Source organism: Microchirus variegatus (assembly GCF_963457635.1).
Source record: "Microchirus variegatus genome assembly, chromosome: 19".
Taxonomy (NCBI): Eukaryota; Metazoa; Chordata; class Actinopteri; order Pleuronectiformes; family Soleidae; genus Microchirus; species Microchirus variegatus.
In genome coordinates, this window is record NC_139820.1 from 22,368,977 (window position 1) to 22,385,561 (window position 16,585).

At 42.5% G+C, this 16,585-nt stretch overlaps 1 protein-coding gene across 1 annotated transcript in view; it reads left to right on the forward strand.

The window, feature by feature from the left end:
* The window catches only part of pcdh12 (protocadherin 12), a gene marked incomplete at both ends in the record, with an annotated part of 22,139 nt that extends 6,421 nt beyond the window's left edge, over positions 1-15,718 (forward strand). Inside the window, 4 exons of the mRNA XM_083906112.1 lie at positions 1,178-1,266; positions 9,138-9,289; positions 14,993-15,157; positions 15,438-15,718. Coding sequence (XP_083762238.1) covers positions 1,178-1,266; positions 9,138-9,289; positions 14,993-15,157; positions 15,438-15,718 — 687 coding nt within the window. The remainder of the gene's footprint in view (positions 1-1,177; positions 1,267-9,137; positions 9,290-14,992; positions 15,158-15,437) is intronic.
* Between the last annotated feature and the right edge of the window lie 867 nt (positions 15,719-16,585).

A 16,585-nucleotide genomic window follows, 5' to 3' on the forward strand; every position in this document is an offset into this window, starting at 1 on the left:
ACTAATAATAATAATAATGACTCGTCGTCATGACGACCTCACTGACGACACGTGTCGACGCCCTGCAGACGAACAAAGAACCAGACCAGGTCTGAGAGACTCCCTCACATTAAAGACAGGAAGAGGACTTTTTTTTTTACCCAGCATCCTCCTCTTCTCCTGCAACACTGACTTCACAAGTTTCTCTCTCTCTCTCCTCCCGAGAGAAAGCAGAGGAAGAGGCCTTCTGTGTGTGTGTGTGTGTGTGTGTGTGTGTGTGTGTGTGTGTGTGTGTGTGTGTGTGTGTTCACCTCCACCTCACACACACACACAGGCCTGGTCCACATTTCAGAGTCCATCCTGGAAGGAAACGAGGCGGAGAAGAATAGGCTTTTACGTCGAGGCCATTTCCTGCACAACACACACACACACACACACACTGAGGTGTGTGTATCCGCTGTATAACACAGCAGCTGTCAGCAGAAACACACACACACACACACACACACACACACACACACACACACACACACACACACAGTTAGAGAAAGTGTCACTTTTTCTTCTCCAACAACAGCGTTAGCGTCTTTTTCCCTCATTAACGATCAATAATTCCAGATTATCTTCTCAGAATAATAAAAATCTACATTTCTGTCTAAAAAATAGTCAATTTTAAGCTTGTTTTTGAAAGAACATGAAGGTTCTTCATGAAAAACATGGACCACAGAACCCAAACGCTGCCTCTGCTCAAGAAGGACCTTAAAATCTGAAGGTCACGACCTTTAAGAGCTTTAAAAACCAGGAAGAAACTCCAGGATTAGAGGATAATCTTCACTTCAGATCTTTATTCTCCTTCAAGGAGAACGTTGATTTAGTCGCAGTAGGACAAAACGACCACAAGGAGATCGGAGATGATCTTCAGGTTCTTCAAAACTGGACCATTTTCTGTAAACTCCAGAGGAGATTACGTGTTATAGATAAATAATCCCAGTAGATTAGAGTCACTTGGTGACTATTGAACCTGCTTCTGTTCCTTGAACTGTCCTTTATTTCAGTGTCTAATAATGAGCTTTAAATATGAGGAACATTTGTGTCTTGAAAGAACGTTAGGTTCTCACGTGAAGAGGAGAATCTGAGGGATTATAATCTGAAACTATGAAGATTATTATTAACTTCTTCTTCTTCTTCTTCTCTGCAGCAGATCTCTCAGCTCCTCTCACTCCTGCGTCAGGGTCAACTTCAGCCGAGGCCGAACTTCAGAGGAAACAAATACTCTCATCGGAACAGGTTAGTCCTCCTCCTCCTCCTCCTCTTCCTCCTCGTCTTCCTCCTCTTCCTCCTCCTCCTATTTTGAAAAACCTCATGATTGACATTAAAGCCACACATGTTTCCTGTCTGCGGACGTTTATATAAAAATAATAATAATAACGTGACTTTGGTTACGGTAGAAACCAGGTTTCTCATGTGGACTTTGATCCGTGTCGTGGCTCCTTTGAAGCTTCTCAGACTTTTAAAGTTCTTACTGAAAAGTGAAGAAGAACAAGAAGAACGAGAAGAACAAGTAGAACCAGAAGATCGAGAAGAACGAGAAGAACGTGAAGAACGTGAAGAACTTGAAGAACGAGAATAACAAGAAGATCGAGAATAATGAGAAGATCGAGAAGAACAAGCAGAACGAGAAGAACGTGAAGAACGAGAAGATCGAGAATAACAAGAAGATCGAGAATAACGAGAAGAACGAGAAGATCGAGAAGAACGAGAAGAACGAGAAGATCGTGAAGATCGAGAAGAAGAAGGTCATGTCCAGACGGCGTTTGATCTCCAGTCCGTCTCAGACGGTGAAGGATGCCGAGCTCAGACTCAACCACAGTGAGGAGGAAATGATCAGAAGGTCAGATGATGATGATGATGATGATGATGAGGAGGAGGAGGAGAACTGGTCAGGTCTGAAGTTCTGGTCGGCGAACGGCGAATCCGAACCGTCCTTCAGACCGGACAAGGTCCTGGAGGCCACGGCCAACGCAGACGACTGGTACCAGGAGGTGGAGCGAGTGCTGCCTCAGCTCCAGGTCAGCGTCCGCAAGCAAAACAAGGACTGGAGGATCCACATGGAGCGGATGCACCAGTACCGCGACGAGATCAGGTCGTCGTTCGAGGACTTCCGCGGCGGCCTGGGCAAACTGGCGGAGAACATCGACAGGACCCAGGAGAAGGTGATCAGCAGGGAGAAGCACATCAACCAGCAGCTGGAGCAGCAGATCCACGACTTCCACCGCACTCGCGTCAAACTCGGCCAGGTCACGGAGCAGCTGCAGCAGGCCAGCGCCCGGGTGGACGGGAAGACCCGGCTCCTCGCCGACATGAACCACAAGATGGGCAGCGCCAAGCAGGAGATGGAGGTGAAGGTGAGCAGCATGTCGGACGGAGCGCCGGTGGAGAACATCAAGCAGAGTCTGAAGAAGCTGAAGCAGGAGATCGCGGACATGGACGTGAGGATCGGAGTCATTCAGCAAACGCTGCTGCAGGTCCGAGTCAAAGAGAAGTTCAACAGGACGCCGGACACGTTCTCCACCAACATCCCAGAACCTTCTCCAACATCAGCTGATCAACTGTGACACGAATAAAACTCTAAATGTCCCTCACTTGTTGTCCCCATGTTGTCCTTTGTTTCACCAACTGACCAGTCAGTCTGTTTGTTTGTGAATGTATAGAACAGCTCACTATTTGGCAGCCAATCTGTTGCTGGATGTAAAGAGAATATGTCACAAACTCGGTCTGTTTGTGAATGTTTAGAACAGCTCATTATTTGGCATTCAGTCTGATGGTATAGAAATTAGCTAATTATTTGGGAGTCAATCTGTTGCTGGATATAATGAAAATAGCTCATTATTTGACAGTAAGTCTTGATATAGAGAATAGCTCATTATTTGGCAATCAATCCATTGGTAGGATATAGAATAGCTCATTATTTAGCAGTCAATCCATTGGTGGATATAGAATAGCCCACTATTTGGCAGTCAATCCATTGGCAGATATATAGAATAGCTCATTATTTGGCAGGCAATCCATTGGTGGATATATAGAATAGCTCATTATTTGGCTGCCAATGTGTTGCTGGATATAAAGAAAACTCATTATTTGGCAGTCAGTCTTGGTGTAAATAGCTCATCATTTGGCAGGCAATCCATTTGTGGATATAGAATAGCTCATTATTTGGCTGCCAATCTGTTGCTGTATATAAAGAACATAGCTCATTATCTGGCAGTCAATCTGTTGCTGGATTTATTGAAGAGTATGCGAATACAACAGCTTATCAATTGGCAGTCAGTCTGAGGTGATATATAAATAGCTCACTATTTGGCAGTCAGGCTCTTCTTTGCCTTCTGTTCTCATCTGTGTTTTCTGGCAAAGATCTAATGAAGAAGGAAAACAATGAATTTTTTTTTTACAGATACTAGAATTCTTATCTGCCTTTGATCTGTCGTAGATCACACGACAAAATACGACGTCCTGATGTCACTGACGGTTCACTCACGCTGCATTTCTTTGCAGGAAATGTAAATAATTAATAAATAATTAATAAATAATTAATAAAAAAAATGGCGTCGCAGCAGTAGAACGAGCTGCTGCAGACGCCGGGAAAAACGCCAGACGCCAAACTGATGATACGCCCACAGCCTGGAGTTTGTGTGAAGACGAACTCTGATCCAGACACGAGGTTTTCATCAACATCTGTCACTCAGACTCAGTCCAGGGAGAGAAGCTTGTGGAGCTGCTGCAGTCGGAGGACGCCAGCGGCGACAGATTTCCCATGAGCCTCGGCGAGCCTCACACAGAGGTGGACGACGGGGGCTCAGGGCTGCACGGCCTGCGGCGTGGTCGTCAACCGCGGGGTTCTTCCAGGAGTGTGGCGCCCTGGTGTCGTTTCAGGGTCTGGAGAAGAAATACGACTTAGAGCTGAGCAGGAAGTGGAAGCTGCTGAAGAACAGGAAGGTCTTTGGATCTGTGAGCAAAACGTCCGCAAACAAGAGCTGCAGCCTTAACCTCTCTTTGCTTGTGGAGCCTCCTGCTGGTGACCCCGAGTACCTCGATGCTGAAATAAAGCTTCCTGGGGTCCGTGAACCTTCTCTTCTCTGTGGTCTTCCTCCTTCTGTTCCTTCTGCCCTGCAGCTCCAACTTCAACATCCTGTGTCCAGTATCCTCACTGTCCCTCTGGAGGTCGGAATTGGAAGTTCTTCTTCTTCTTCTGCTTCTTTCTTCTCCCTTTAGTGTAGCATCATCTCCACGATTAAAAATGAAACGTAACTTTTACGTTTACGGCTGATTTACTGACAGAAGTGCAGTAAATGGTAGAAGTAGCCGTGTTTCTTTGGTGGCGGCCATCTTGGAATCCCCATGTTGGGGTCGGTTAAGGTTGCTCCCAAGTTGGAAATATGGATTATCCGACTTCCGACTTCAACTGGAATGCACCGTACTTGACAGGGAAAGTAAGATAAGCTTTGTTTATGGGAAATAATTTTTATTTGCCTGTTGATTCACACCAGTTAGTGAAGTTTGAAAAACTCTGTGTAAATAAGAAGTTCATCTGTCATCTGCCTTTGATGTGTCCGTGTGCACAGATCAAAGACAGCAAAGAGGCTGAAGCGAGTCGACGCTCACAAACCAAACGTCGGAAGCTACGCGTCGCCGCGCGTATATAGAGTGCTTTAACGTAGCGTTGTCATAGTGATGGTGCGAAGCTCGACAACATGCGCTCCGTGTTTTGGTATTTCAGCGAGACGGCAAACCGGGGGCGGAGTCGCCCGCCCAAGAAGAAGAGCGACCGCAAATACGACACGTGTCTGGCCGCTCGCGTCCAGGACTACATCCAGGACTTCAAGACCAACATCGAGCACAACCTGGAGTCGACCAAGATGCAGATTCTGATGGAGCGCAACGCGTCGGTGCGAGCGTGCTTGAAGGCCAACATCGAGACCCTGGGCGCCGTCCTCAACCTGCTGCACGGCAAACGCGAGGAGGACCCGCCCACCGTCGCCCGGCTCAGGGACGAGATCGCCGAACTCAAGGAGAGGCTCCAGGAGTCGCAGGACATCCGCAGGAGGAACGCCGAGAGCCTCTACGTCCACAAGAAGATGAGCATGGACTTCAAGTGTCAGCTGAACAAGGCGTACAAGACGCAGAGCAAGACGGAGCGGGAGGCGGAGCGACGCGAGCAGCAGCTGCTTGGCCAGATGAAGGACGCCCAGCAGACCTTTGACGCCAGACTGAGCCGCGAGGCGTCGGTCAACGCCGACCTCCGGCGGCAGCTGAGCGACGCCCACAAACAGCTGCAGCAGCAGCAGCAGAAGCAGGAGAGCGTCCACAGCGCGGGAGACTCGCCGGGAAGGAAAACCAGGGACGGAGGGGCGCAAAAACGGGAGGAGGAGGAGGTCGCCGCAGACTCGGAGTCGGAGTCGGAGAGGACGCAGATGGAGCAGAAGCTGACGAAGCATCTGGTGGAGCTGAACAGGAACTTTAACTCAACGATCCAGAGGAACGGGGGCGGGAAGGGGAGGAGCTTCAACAGGCTAATTTCACGAGTGCGGAGGGTTGTGAGTGGGCTCTGTCCATAGCTTGTTTTTTTCATCTGTATAGGATTCCAAGATTATCTGCTACCATCGATATTCCCGCTAATTTCACTCGTGTTGTATTTGTTTCACAGTAAATCGTAAGTCGTTCACATCGTACTCTTTGACTGGTGTTGCTAACGTCGCCGATCTTTGCTCCTTTGCGTATCGGTTTTACCCCCGACTTCCCTCCGGAACTCCGTGAACTTCGAGGTCTAATGGTTTTGAGGTCTAACCCTCCTAGGGTTAGGGGCTTGAGGTCTAACCCTTGCAGGTCCGAACACTGCCATCTTCAATTAGAAAACTCGTACCCTACCAATGTCCCAAGAGTCAGCTAGATCTAAAGATGGGTAGCAGCTTGAGCAGAGAAGCCCAGACTTCGTCCATATCTCCCAAGGATTCCTGAGGGACATCGTCTCTACAGCAATTCCTGCGTCTTTTCCAGGGCCTCCTCCTCCCAGTGGGATGTACCCAGACCACCCCCCAACCAGGGAGGCATCCTAACCAGGGAGGCATCTTAACCAGGAAGGTCTCCTAACCAGGAAGGTCTCCTAACCAAGAAGGCCTCCTAGCCAGGGAGGCATCTTAACCAGGGAGGCCTTCTAACCAGGAAGGTCTCCTAACCAGAAAGGCATCCTAACCAGGGAGGCAACCTAACCAGGAAGGCCTCCTAACCAGGGAGGCATCTTAACCAGGAAGGCAACCTAACCAGGAAGGCATCTTAACCAGGGAGGCATCTTAACCAGGACCAGGAAGGCAACCTTACCAGGAAGGCCTCCTAACCAGGGAGGCAGATCGACCGATCCGTTCTTCCCTCACTCGTGAAGATCTTTTTTTTCTCTCCCAATAATAAAAAACTAGTTTCTCTGATTTTTCAGCTTCTTGAATGTGAATGTATTACATTTCTTTTCCCCCATATAACAAAAGAAATCATTGAAAACTGAGTTTATTTTTTAGTTTCTTACACTTCAGTTTATTTCTGGGTAAACTCGGGGGTGTCAGGGTTCATAGACAATTTTCTAAAATTGTCAAAATCAAGCACTTTCAAGGTCCATTTCTACACTTTTCCAGCACCTTAGAACTTGAAAACCACCAAACTTTCCCAGAAACAAAAGTTATTTTCCTTATTTTACTCCTTCTAAAGTGACTTTTTTTTACAGTGTAGCTCAGGCAGCGAGGAGTTAAACATCTGGAAACACCTGCAGCAGCTGATCTTCACGCTGAGATTCGCTCGGCTGCGTCACATTAAAGGGGGAATGCCCTGGTTTTCTCTTTAATAACAGATCACAGATGTTTCTGCTGCTCTTTGATCGTCCTCCTCCTCCTCTTCTTCTTCTTCTTTTATTGTCTCATCTCATCGACTCATTTCAAGGACACTTTGGCAGAGGCGGGAATCAAACCCACAACTTTCCATTTCAAAGACAAACTCACTCAACTGGTTGATTTTATGACACTGGAAGTTTACGACACATTTTAAGGTCAAACTCGAGCACTTTCATGGTCCATTTGCACACTTTTCCAGCACCTTTTAACTGCTGTAATTGACGTATTTAATATAGAAATCCAAATAAAATACAACTTCTTTAAAAATCACATTTAAAGGGATGATGTTAGGTTAAAAACCACCTCAGTTATGTTTTATAGAAAGTTTTCCACAAGAAAATCGATTTTTAAGAAACAATATCTGCCTTTTTCAGCTTTAATGACCAGAAATAAGCTTAAATAATAGTCTGTGTGTGTAAATCTAACACATTCTTAGGTATAAATACTTAATAAATGAATGAATGAATGAATGAATAAATAAATAAATAAATAAATAAATAAATAAATAAATAAATAAATGCCTTGAAAACAGCAGACAAATTATGACACGAGTGGCTTTCCATACATCTCCTGGAAAGGTCTTTAAAAGTAATCCTGATTGTTTTTGTTCTGACAAAGTGATAATAATTCACACTAGTGTTTTTTTCTGTGTGTGTGTGTGTGTGTGTGTGTGTGTTGCGCTGAGATTTCTTTGTCTTTTCTAAAAAATCGCTCAGAACGGTTGCGTTAATCGCTCGTCGTGAACGCGATGAAAGACAGAAGTCGCTCGTGACGAACGTCTTCCTGCGAGTTTGTGAGCGACTGAAATAACAGAAGCTCACAAACAGGAAGACACTGTGTGTGTCTGTCTGTGTGTGTGTGTGTGTGTGTGTGTGTGCTTGTGTTTGACACCATGTCAGGACCAGTGTAAGTCCTCATGGAGACCAAAACCTGGTCCTAATGAGACCAGAACCTGATGGTTTTCGGAGGAACTGAGGTAAAAGTTACAGACTAAGATTTAAATTGTGTTTAGGTTAAGGATTAGGGATTAGGATTTGTTTGTGTGTGTGTGTGTGTGTGTAGAATAATTGTTGAAACTGTGTGTGTGTGTGTGTGTGTGTGTGTTTTAAGGCGATGACAGATCTAATCTCATCGCCACAGCGGCGCTGATGTAGCTGCTTCCTGTGGCTCACACACACACAAACACACACACACACACACACGCACGCAGACACACACACACACACACACACACACACACACACACAGTAGTGTGAATTATTATCGCTTTGTAAGAACAAAAACAATCGGGATTATTTTTAAAGACCTTTTGCACAGAGACGTACGGAAAGCCGCTCACGTCACAATACATCTGCACAATTACGCACGTTTACGGTTTAAGTAAACAATGTTTGAACTTCCCCTTTATTATATAATTACTGCTTTACATATGTGAATGTTTTACACATGATTCCTTTTATTTAAAAAAAGACAGATTTTTAAATTAAAACTAAAGAATGAATCCAAAACAATCCCCAGAATTATCTTGATTTGATATTTAAAATGTCTCAAATTGTCTAAAACGTCTCGTTTTCCATTAAAAACACACCGTAATGTTCTCACAACAACATTAAAAACCTTTAAATGTTCGTTTTCCTTAATTTGACCTTAAATATTTGATGAATGACGTCACTAACACTGATCTGTTGAGTTGTACGGAAGGGGAAACACATCATAAAATGAAAACATGTTTAAACCTGAGGTGAAAAACTGAAGCGTGATTTCATCTCAGATCAGATTTTGATCTGAAAGTGACTCCAGAGTGACTGAAGAAGACTTCCTGTCTGAGCCTGTCCACACACACACACACACACACAGTGATTTATGGCCTTATTTTAAAGGCTCCTTTGTGTTTGTGTTAAAAACTCACAATAAATCAATTTTATGTTTGGTAATTATATTTTTAAACAGTTTCCTGTGATTACACAAAACCCTGCGTTGATATTCTTCACCGTTAAATCATCTGAAGTTGTTTTACTGAACTGAATTATCTTCACGACTCATTTTTATGTAGAATATAATCATCATTTCTCTGTGTTATTTCAATCTTTGGTGGATTAAATGAACTGCAGCCAATTTACCTTCAGGGATTAATAACGTGATTGTTCGTGTCCTTATTCGTTAGTTGAAAGCAGCGATGTTTTTCATATAAGGATAATGTGTAATGTGATGATGTGTGTGTGTGCACAGATATGGAGGTCAGGACTGCTCTGATTGGCTGAGCACCAAAGACAGTGGACACGGAGAGAGTGAAGCCGGGGACATGGACTGGGAACCAGGAAGAGACTCACCTATAGACCCACAGCTGGAGGAGGGGCTTAACAACCTGTTCAACAACCCTGGTACACACACACACACACACACAACGTTTCAGCCTTTTCCTTTTTCAGTCACTGATTTTGAGAAATAATGTCAAACTTTTGACTTTTTATTAACAACTAACCAAACTGGGGAATCATTAATTAATTAATTAATTAATTAATTAATTAATTAAATGTATATTTTTTAAACAATTAATTAATTAATTAATTAATTGATTAATGAATGAATTAATTAATTAATTAAATGTATATTTTTTAAACATTTAAAACACCTTAATTAATTAATTAATTAATTAATAAAATATAAAAATAAAAAAAATTAATAAAATATTAAAAGAATATATTAAATAATTAATTTATCCATCCATCCATTAATAAATTAAATGATGAATGAATTAATAAATAAATAAATAAATTAATTAATTAAGTAAAATAAATAAACAATTAATTCATAGGTTCAGCTAAGTCTTAACAGCCTTTTTAAGGCGTGACACGATGCGAGGAGCAGCAAAAATGTCCTCACTTTCACAAAATGTCCTCACTTCCTGTGGTTTTTCCACATTGTTTTGGTCCTCCGTACACACACACACACACACACACACACACACACTGAACCTTTTACTCAGGACAAGCAAGAACAAAAGTTCAAAAATAATAATCTGTGAGATAAAAACAACGATAAAAGTTAAACACACAAATCACTGAATAAAATATCTTTATCTTATCTTTGATCTAAAGCCGTTAACATGTCCATAATTTACATAAATTACATTAATAAACCTTTTCTTTCTTTGTCTTTGAACACAAACTCATCATAAACATAAAGAGTTAAAGTAAAGTGGACGTGGGAGTGAAAACCTGTGTTATTTCCTGCTTTTGTCCTGTTGTTTCTACCTTTGACAGTGTGTGTGTGTGTGTGTGTGTGTGTGTGTATATATATATTCTGCTGGGGTTCAAAGGTCAAACCCTTTTATCCTGATGAATCGGAGGTCGACGTTAAACTCACTGACGCCGGCGTTTACTTCCCTGTTTGTGTTTGTGTTTGTCTAAAATAGATCAAAGTCGGTCAAAAACATCAAGAGAAACTTGACTCACAAGAAAATGTACATTATTTAAAGTTTTGAGTATGTTTTTATCGGTTTATTTCACTGTCGGAGAGACTTTTCCTACAGGAAAGTGAAGTTCGCAGCGCGTTCACTCCCCCACACCAAAGCCCGTAGAGAAAACCAGTGATTTTACGTCTATTTAACGTCACATCGCACAAGTTCAAACGTCCTATTTTTATGAATTCCGCTTTTGAAATCCTTCGTTACGATTAACCTCAGTGACACAAAGTGACCACACGAGGCAGCACCTGTGTCCCCCGTGAGCTAAAATCACTGATTTTCTCTATGGGGTTTGGTGTGTGTTTGCGAAACTTTTGTGTTTCCTGTTGAAAAACATCGTCTAACGGTGAAATAAAGACGTGAACGTGTTTTTAAAGCATCTCAGATTTTTTTAAAAAGTGTTTTTATTACAATAATAATGACTTTAAATCAGCTCATACGGAGCAGATATTTTTGTGAACGACAAAAACAATGTCATTGTGTCGCTGGGAATTCCAGCGTGGAATGTAGGCCAGACTCAGAGTGTGTGTGTGTACAGTGTTTGTGTGTGTGTGTGTGTCTTCCTGGTATTGTGGTTGTCGGAGCCCGGGGGTGAACAGAGGGGGTTACCACCTGACGACGGCCGAGCGAGCTTCACTTTATAGTGTGAGAAAGAGAGAGAGAGGGAGAGTGTGAGTTTTCTTCTTTATTTGATGGTGTGATGATGCTTTGACTCACCTTCTGCCCTGAAGGCTGAGCGCACACCTGTGTGTGTGTGTGTGTGTGTGTGTGTGTGTGTGTGTGTGTGTGTAGCTTTGATCAACACATTCCTTTCCTTCTTTTGGATTTTTCTGACCCGTGACTCGTCCGTTTTGTTCGACGCCGTCACGGTGAATCACGCATCAGACACAAACCTGCTGCCTTTGTTCAGCTGTGAACGTGATATGATGTGTGTGTGTGTGTGTGTGTGTGTGTGTGTGTCAGATTCTTATCTTAAAGGTCCAGTGTGTAACTTTCACGATGCTTTAATTACCAAAAAAATGAATATTTTTAGGCTCGGGTTTGTCGTCAGCGTATGTTTGACCCACTTTGAGCAACTTCCTGTCTGCATTTTTTGACGGATCAATCTAAATTTTTCGGGATGCGTAGTCGATCACCCGAGTATGTTCCCATTCAATTTTGGTACGAATCCGCTAACCGATGACGTCACAGTGGACAAAACTGGAGATTACGTAGTACGGATTTACATTTAACGTGGAAAAACCTCATTGAACGAACTTCCCCTGACGTTTTTGTTGCGCTGTGCACTCTCACCACTAGGTGTCACTCATTCTCACACACTGGCTCTTTTCAGCAAATCTAGCTCACGATGTTATACGTGATTTTCGTCAATTTCTTTTTTTACGATCACTCGCGTAATCGCTTGCGTTTACTAGCTAACGTAGCTCAAATTTACAAACGCGCGCCTGAGGCTAACGCTCGAGCCAACGTGCGTTCAAAGTAAAGCGCAACCGACGGAAGTTGCCGAGATAATCCGACTCAGTTTTGGCCACGCCCTCTTGCTTTTTCTGTCCAAGAAACTGTTCTCGACGTTACATCGTAACGTTGAAATAATACGTTCGCGATATCGTATTCACATAATTCGGGTGAGATCAACTTATATTTACGTTAAATTCATTTTTACACTCTTGATTTATACAGTTTTATTGCTACATGTATATTTTTCTCCTTTAATATTCAATGTTATTGCCTCTTATTCTTTATTTTTAAGTGTTTAGATCTAAAAAAAGATCCATTCTTTTGTGTTTATAGTCGAAAAAATACTGTTTTTCTCCCAAGAGCGTAAGGATCATCGTCGTTATCGGTGAATCTGACAGTTTATTTCCTCGATTAGCATCAGCAGCAGCATCAGCAGACTGTTTTATCGCAGAAGAATCTGCTGAAACTTCACTAATTTAAAAAGGATTTGTGAGGTTTTTAGAGAATCTGTGATGAAATACTGTCAAAACAAAGGGAGGAGAGGCTCTGAGGGCGGTCTGTGCCACACTGAGTGTGTGTCTGTGTGTGTGTGTGTGTGTGTGTGTGTGTGTGTGTGTGTGTGTGTGTGTGTTAATTCCCCGCATCTGGTTGTGGTTTAGATGAAGCCGACCACAGACGTCGTCAGCAGCTGATGAGTCTCAGCTGAGAGTCAAACCCAGATTTTTGTCTTCACTGCGTTCAAGTTTTTATTGATAAATGACAGCGAGAGACGACAGAAACGTGTCTTTGTCAATAAAGTTACGTTTGTCTACAGTTTTAAACGGATCAATGTGAATATTTCATGATGCGTAGTTGATAAAAATCGTTTCATTCCAATCTCAAGCGAGCAGAGGCCATGTTTTCATAGTCGTGGGTTTATCGTCAGCATAAGTTTGACCTTCTTCGAGCAACTTCCTGTCTGCAGTTTTTGACGCATCGATCAAAATTTTTCACGTTGCGTAGTCGATCACCCGAGTATGTTCCCATTCAATTTTGGTAAGAATCCACCCACTGATGACGCCACAGCAGACATAAATGTAAAATTACGTAGTACGGATTTACATTTAACGTGGAAAAACCTCATTGAACGAGTTCACGTGAGTTTAAATCAGCGACGTCTTCACAGATCGGGATGAATTTTGTCACTTTTATGTAAAATAGTGATATTTATAAGCAGGTGAAATTCAACACTGTGGATTTTAAATGTACACGTTTCAGGAGCTGGTTTTGTCTCGAGGTCTTGGTCTGTTTTACCTATATATATGACCTATATAACTTAGGCCACGCCCACTTCACGCAGGTGCCGTCAATCACAACAATCAACCAATCAACCTCCACCTGTTGTGAAGCAGCAAACAATTTCAGGGTCATTTTTAACATTTTAAACATACAAGGAAACAGAATATAACAATACACATATAAAAACAAGATATATATATATATGTGTGTGTAAAACACATACAAATCTAAATATTATTTGATTAACTTTCAAATAAATGTGTTTGTATTTAAAACAAATGAATAATCTGTTTATAATATTTAAAACACTACAGTTTTAAACAAACGTAGTTGCACGTGAAACCAATCAAAACATAAAAGTATGACAATAACTGTACTTTAAAGCTGAAAAAGTCATAAAAACAAACCAATTGAGACAAAACAAACACTTAAAAATATATATATACTTCAAAAATTCTCTTTAAATCAACAAAAAAGACAAAAAGTAAACAATTTCAACTAAAGTATTTGTACAGAAAGCCAACAGAGACAAAACAAACAACAAACAATTGTATAAGAAACTCAATTGAAAACATCTTTGAAGCGAAAACCATATATATATATCTATATATATTTATATATATATCTATATATATAAACCACTGAAGAAAAACTATATTTAAAACCTACATTAAAGCAGGAAACATAAAAAATCCCGACATAACGTCTGACTTTGTGATTTCCGCTGATAAACATCCACATCCTGAGTTTCCGCCGCGCTGTGGAAAAGTGTCGAAGTAAACACTTCTTTCATGGTTTCACAGACTAAATTAGATCAGATGAAACTTTGACTTTGACGGATGAGAAACTGTTACCAGGAGAAGAAGAAGAAGAAGAAGAAAAAGACGTAAACAGGAAACAACGAGGAGGAGGAAAAACAAAGGAGAGAAAACGACTTGGCTGTCGAACGTGTTTGTGTTGATTTCCAGTCGACGACATGTTTTACAGTGAATGAATCGAGACGTATAATCATCTTTGTTTGACTCTCATTTTCTGTCTTTTTCGCCCGAGACACACCCGACGTTTACAGTGACAGAAAAACCCGCTGTGTCATTTCCTGCTTTTTCTGAACTCAGACACAGACAAACTCTCTGTTTTTGCTGCATCACATTTGTCAATAAATAAGAAATATGAATTTACGACGTCTATCTGTGTCGGAATCAGTCGGACTGCGACTGCGATGTGGGATAAAAATCGTGGTTAAAGCGAATAGAGACCAATTTATGTTTTCATAGCTGTGGGTTTATCATCAGGGTAAGTTTGACCTCCTTTGAGCAACTTCCTGTCCGCAGTTTTTGACGGATCAATCTAAATTTTTCGTGATTAGTAGTTAATCACCAGAGTATGTTCCCATCTAATTTTGGTAAGAATCGACTCACCGGTGACGTCACAATGGACAAAACTGTAAAATTCCGTATTACGAATTTTGGCGGCAATTGAAATTTCACGTGGAAAAAAGATGCGGCTCCCCCTTGTGGCACTACAACATAAATCAGTCAGACTGTGACTGCGATGTGGGATAAAAATCGTGGTTAAAGTGAATAGAGACCAATTTTTTTGTTCATGTTATGTTTTCATAGACGTGGGTTTATCGTCAGCGTAAGTTTGACCTACTTTGATCAACTTCCTGTCTGCAGCTTTTGACGGATCGATCCAAATTTTGCATAATTACTAGTTAATCACCCGAGTATGTTCACATTTAATTTTGGTACAAACCGGCTCATCGATAACGTTGAAATTTAACGTGGAAAACACCCAAACTCTCTGTTTTTGCTGTTTCATAGTTTGTCAATAAATAAAAACGATGAATTAACGACGTCTTTCTGTGTTTCTCTCTCTGTAGACGACGTCTTCTCCGACATCACTGACCCGTCCTGGATGGCCAGACTGTCGCTGCCGCTCGGCGCCGATTACCACGACAACGTTTTTGTCCCCACTGGACCACCGTCCCCCGAGACTGAGCTTCTGCCTCGCGACTGTCTGGACTCGTCGTCCTTCTCCACCTTCGGTATAAACCTCAAAGAAATATAAGTTGCACGTATTTATTTCACTGTTTGACGGACTTTTCCAACAGGAAACTGAAGTTCGTAAACAGTAAAACTCTCTCACACCAAAGCCCATAGAGAAAATCAGTGATTTTAGCTCACAGGGACACAGAAGCTGCTGGTCTAGTGCTGCCTCGTGTGGTCACTTTGTGTCACTGAGGTCAATCTGAACAAAAGATTTTAAAACATCTTTCTGTTTAAAAAGTTCTTGTTTTAGTTCTCACAAACTCCTCCTCCTTCCAGGTAAAACTCCAGACAAGGACGGCCCACTGGGCGGAGCCCTGCTGTCTGAGGTCAGCACGCTGTTTGAGATGCTCATGACACAGAAGGCCGACGCCCACCCGGGCCCCCGACCGGACGTCCTGTACCGTCTCTCGGCGGCGTACCGGCGCTCGCTGGGCCTGGATGGCGGCGGCAGCGGCGGTGGGGCCTCCACGCCAGCAGGGGGAGCAGGGAGGAGCTCTGGGAACGCAGAGAAACGGTCGGGCGCCGCTAACGCAGTGCCATCAGGACTCTACAAGTAAACGTAACGCGTGTTCTCAAAAACACTGGAAAAGACTGAGAGCTGAGGCTCAGAACAGGGAGTGATGTCATGTAGCTAGCTAGCTTTCTGCTACTGAGAAAGTGCATTCCAGTTATAATCGGAAGTCGGAGATCAACCCGGAACGCGGAGATATTTCCGACCTCCGACGTAAATGGAATCACTGAAGTAGGATGGATGTAATTTTAATTTTTTTTTTAAAACCTTTACTGACGCAAAAAATCAAAACTTAGACGTACTTAGAGGGTGAAGAGATTCGTGTAAGTCGTGAATCGCGATCGGAGACGTGACGGGATGAACGTGAAGATGGACGATGGAAGTCGGAAGACGGAAAGTGAAAGTGACTGTGACGTGACAATGATCTGCCAAAGTACTTCTGAGCCAATGAGGCGACTCCGTCCATCATAGTCACGTGACTGTTTTACCGAGAATACCGACGTTAAGACTTGATGTTAACGCACATTCAGCAGCCGTTTCTGCCCTAAAGTCCTTGAATTTTGTCGAAAATAGTTAAAACTGTAGATGGAGACTAACTAAAATAGAGAAACGTCGCGTTTGAACAAACGTTTGGCACTATAACTATGACTTTGATCTTTGTTTATCGTCTGCGTAAGTTTGACCTACTTTGAGCAACTTCCTGTCCGCAGTTTTTTCGTGATTAGTAGTTAATCACCCGAGTATGTTCCCATTTAATTTTGGTAAGAATCGACTCACCGGTGACGTTACAATGGACAAAACTGTAAAATTCTGTACTACGAATTTTGGCGGCAATTGAAATTGAACATGGAAAAAAGATGCGGCTCCCCCTTGTGGCACTACAAAATAAATCAGTCAGACTGTGACTGCGATG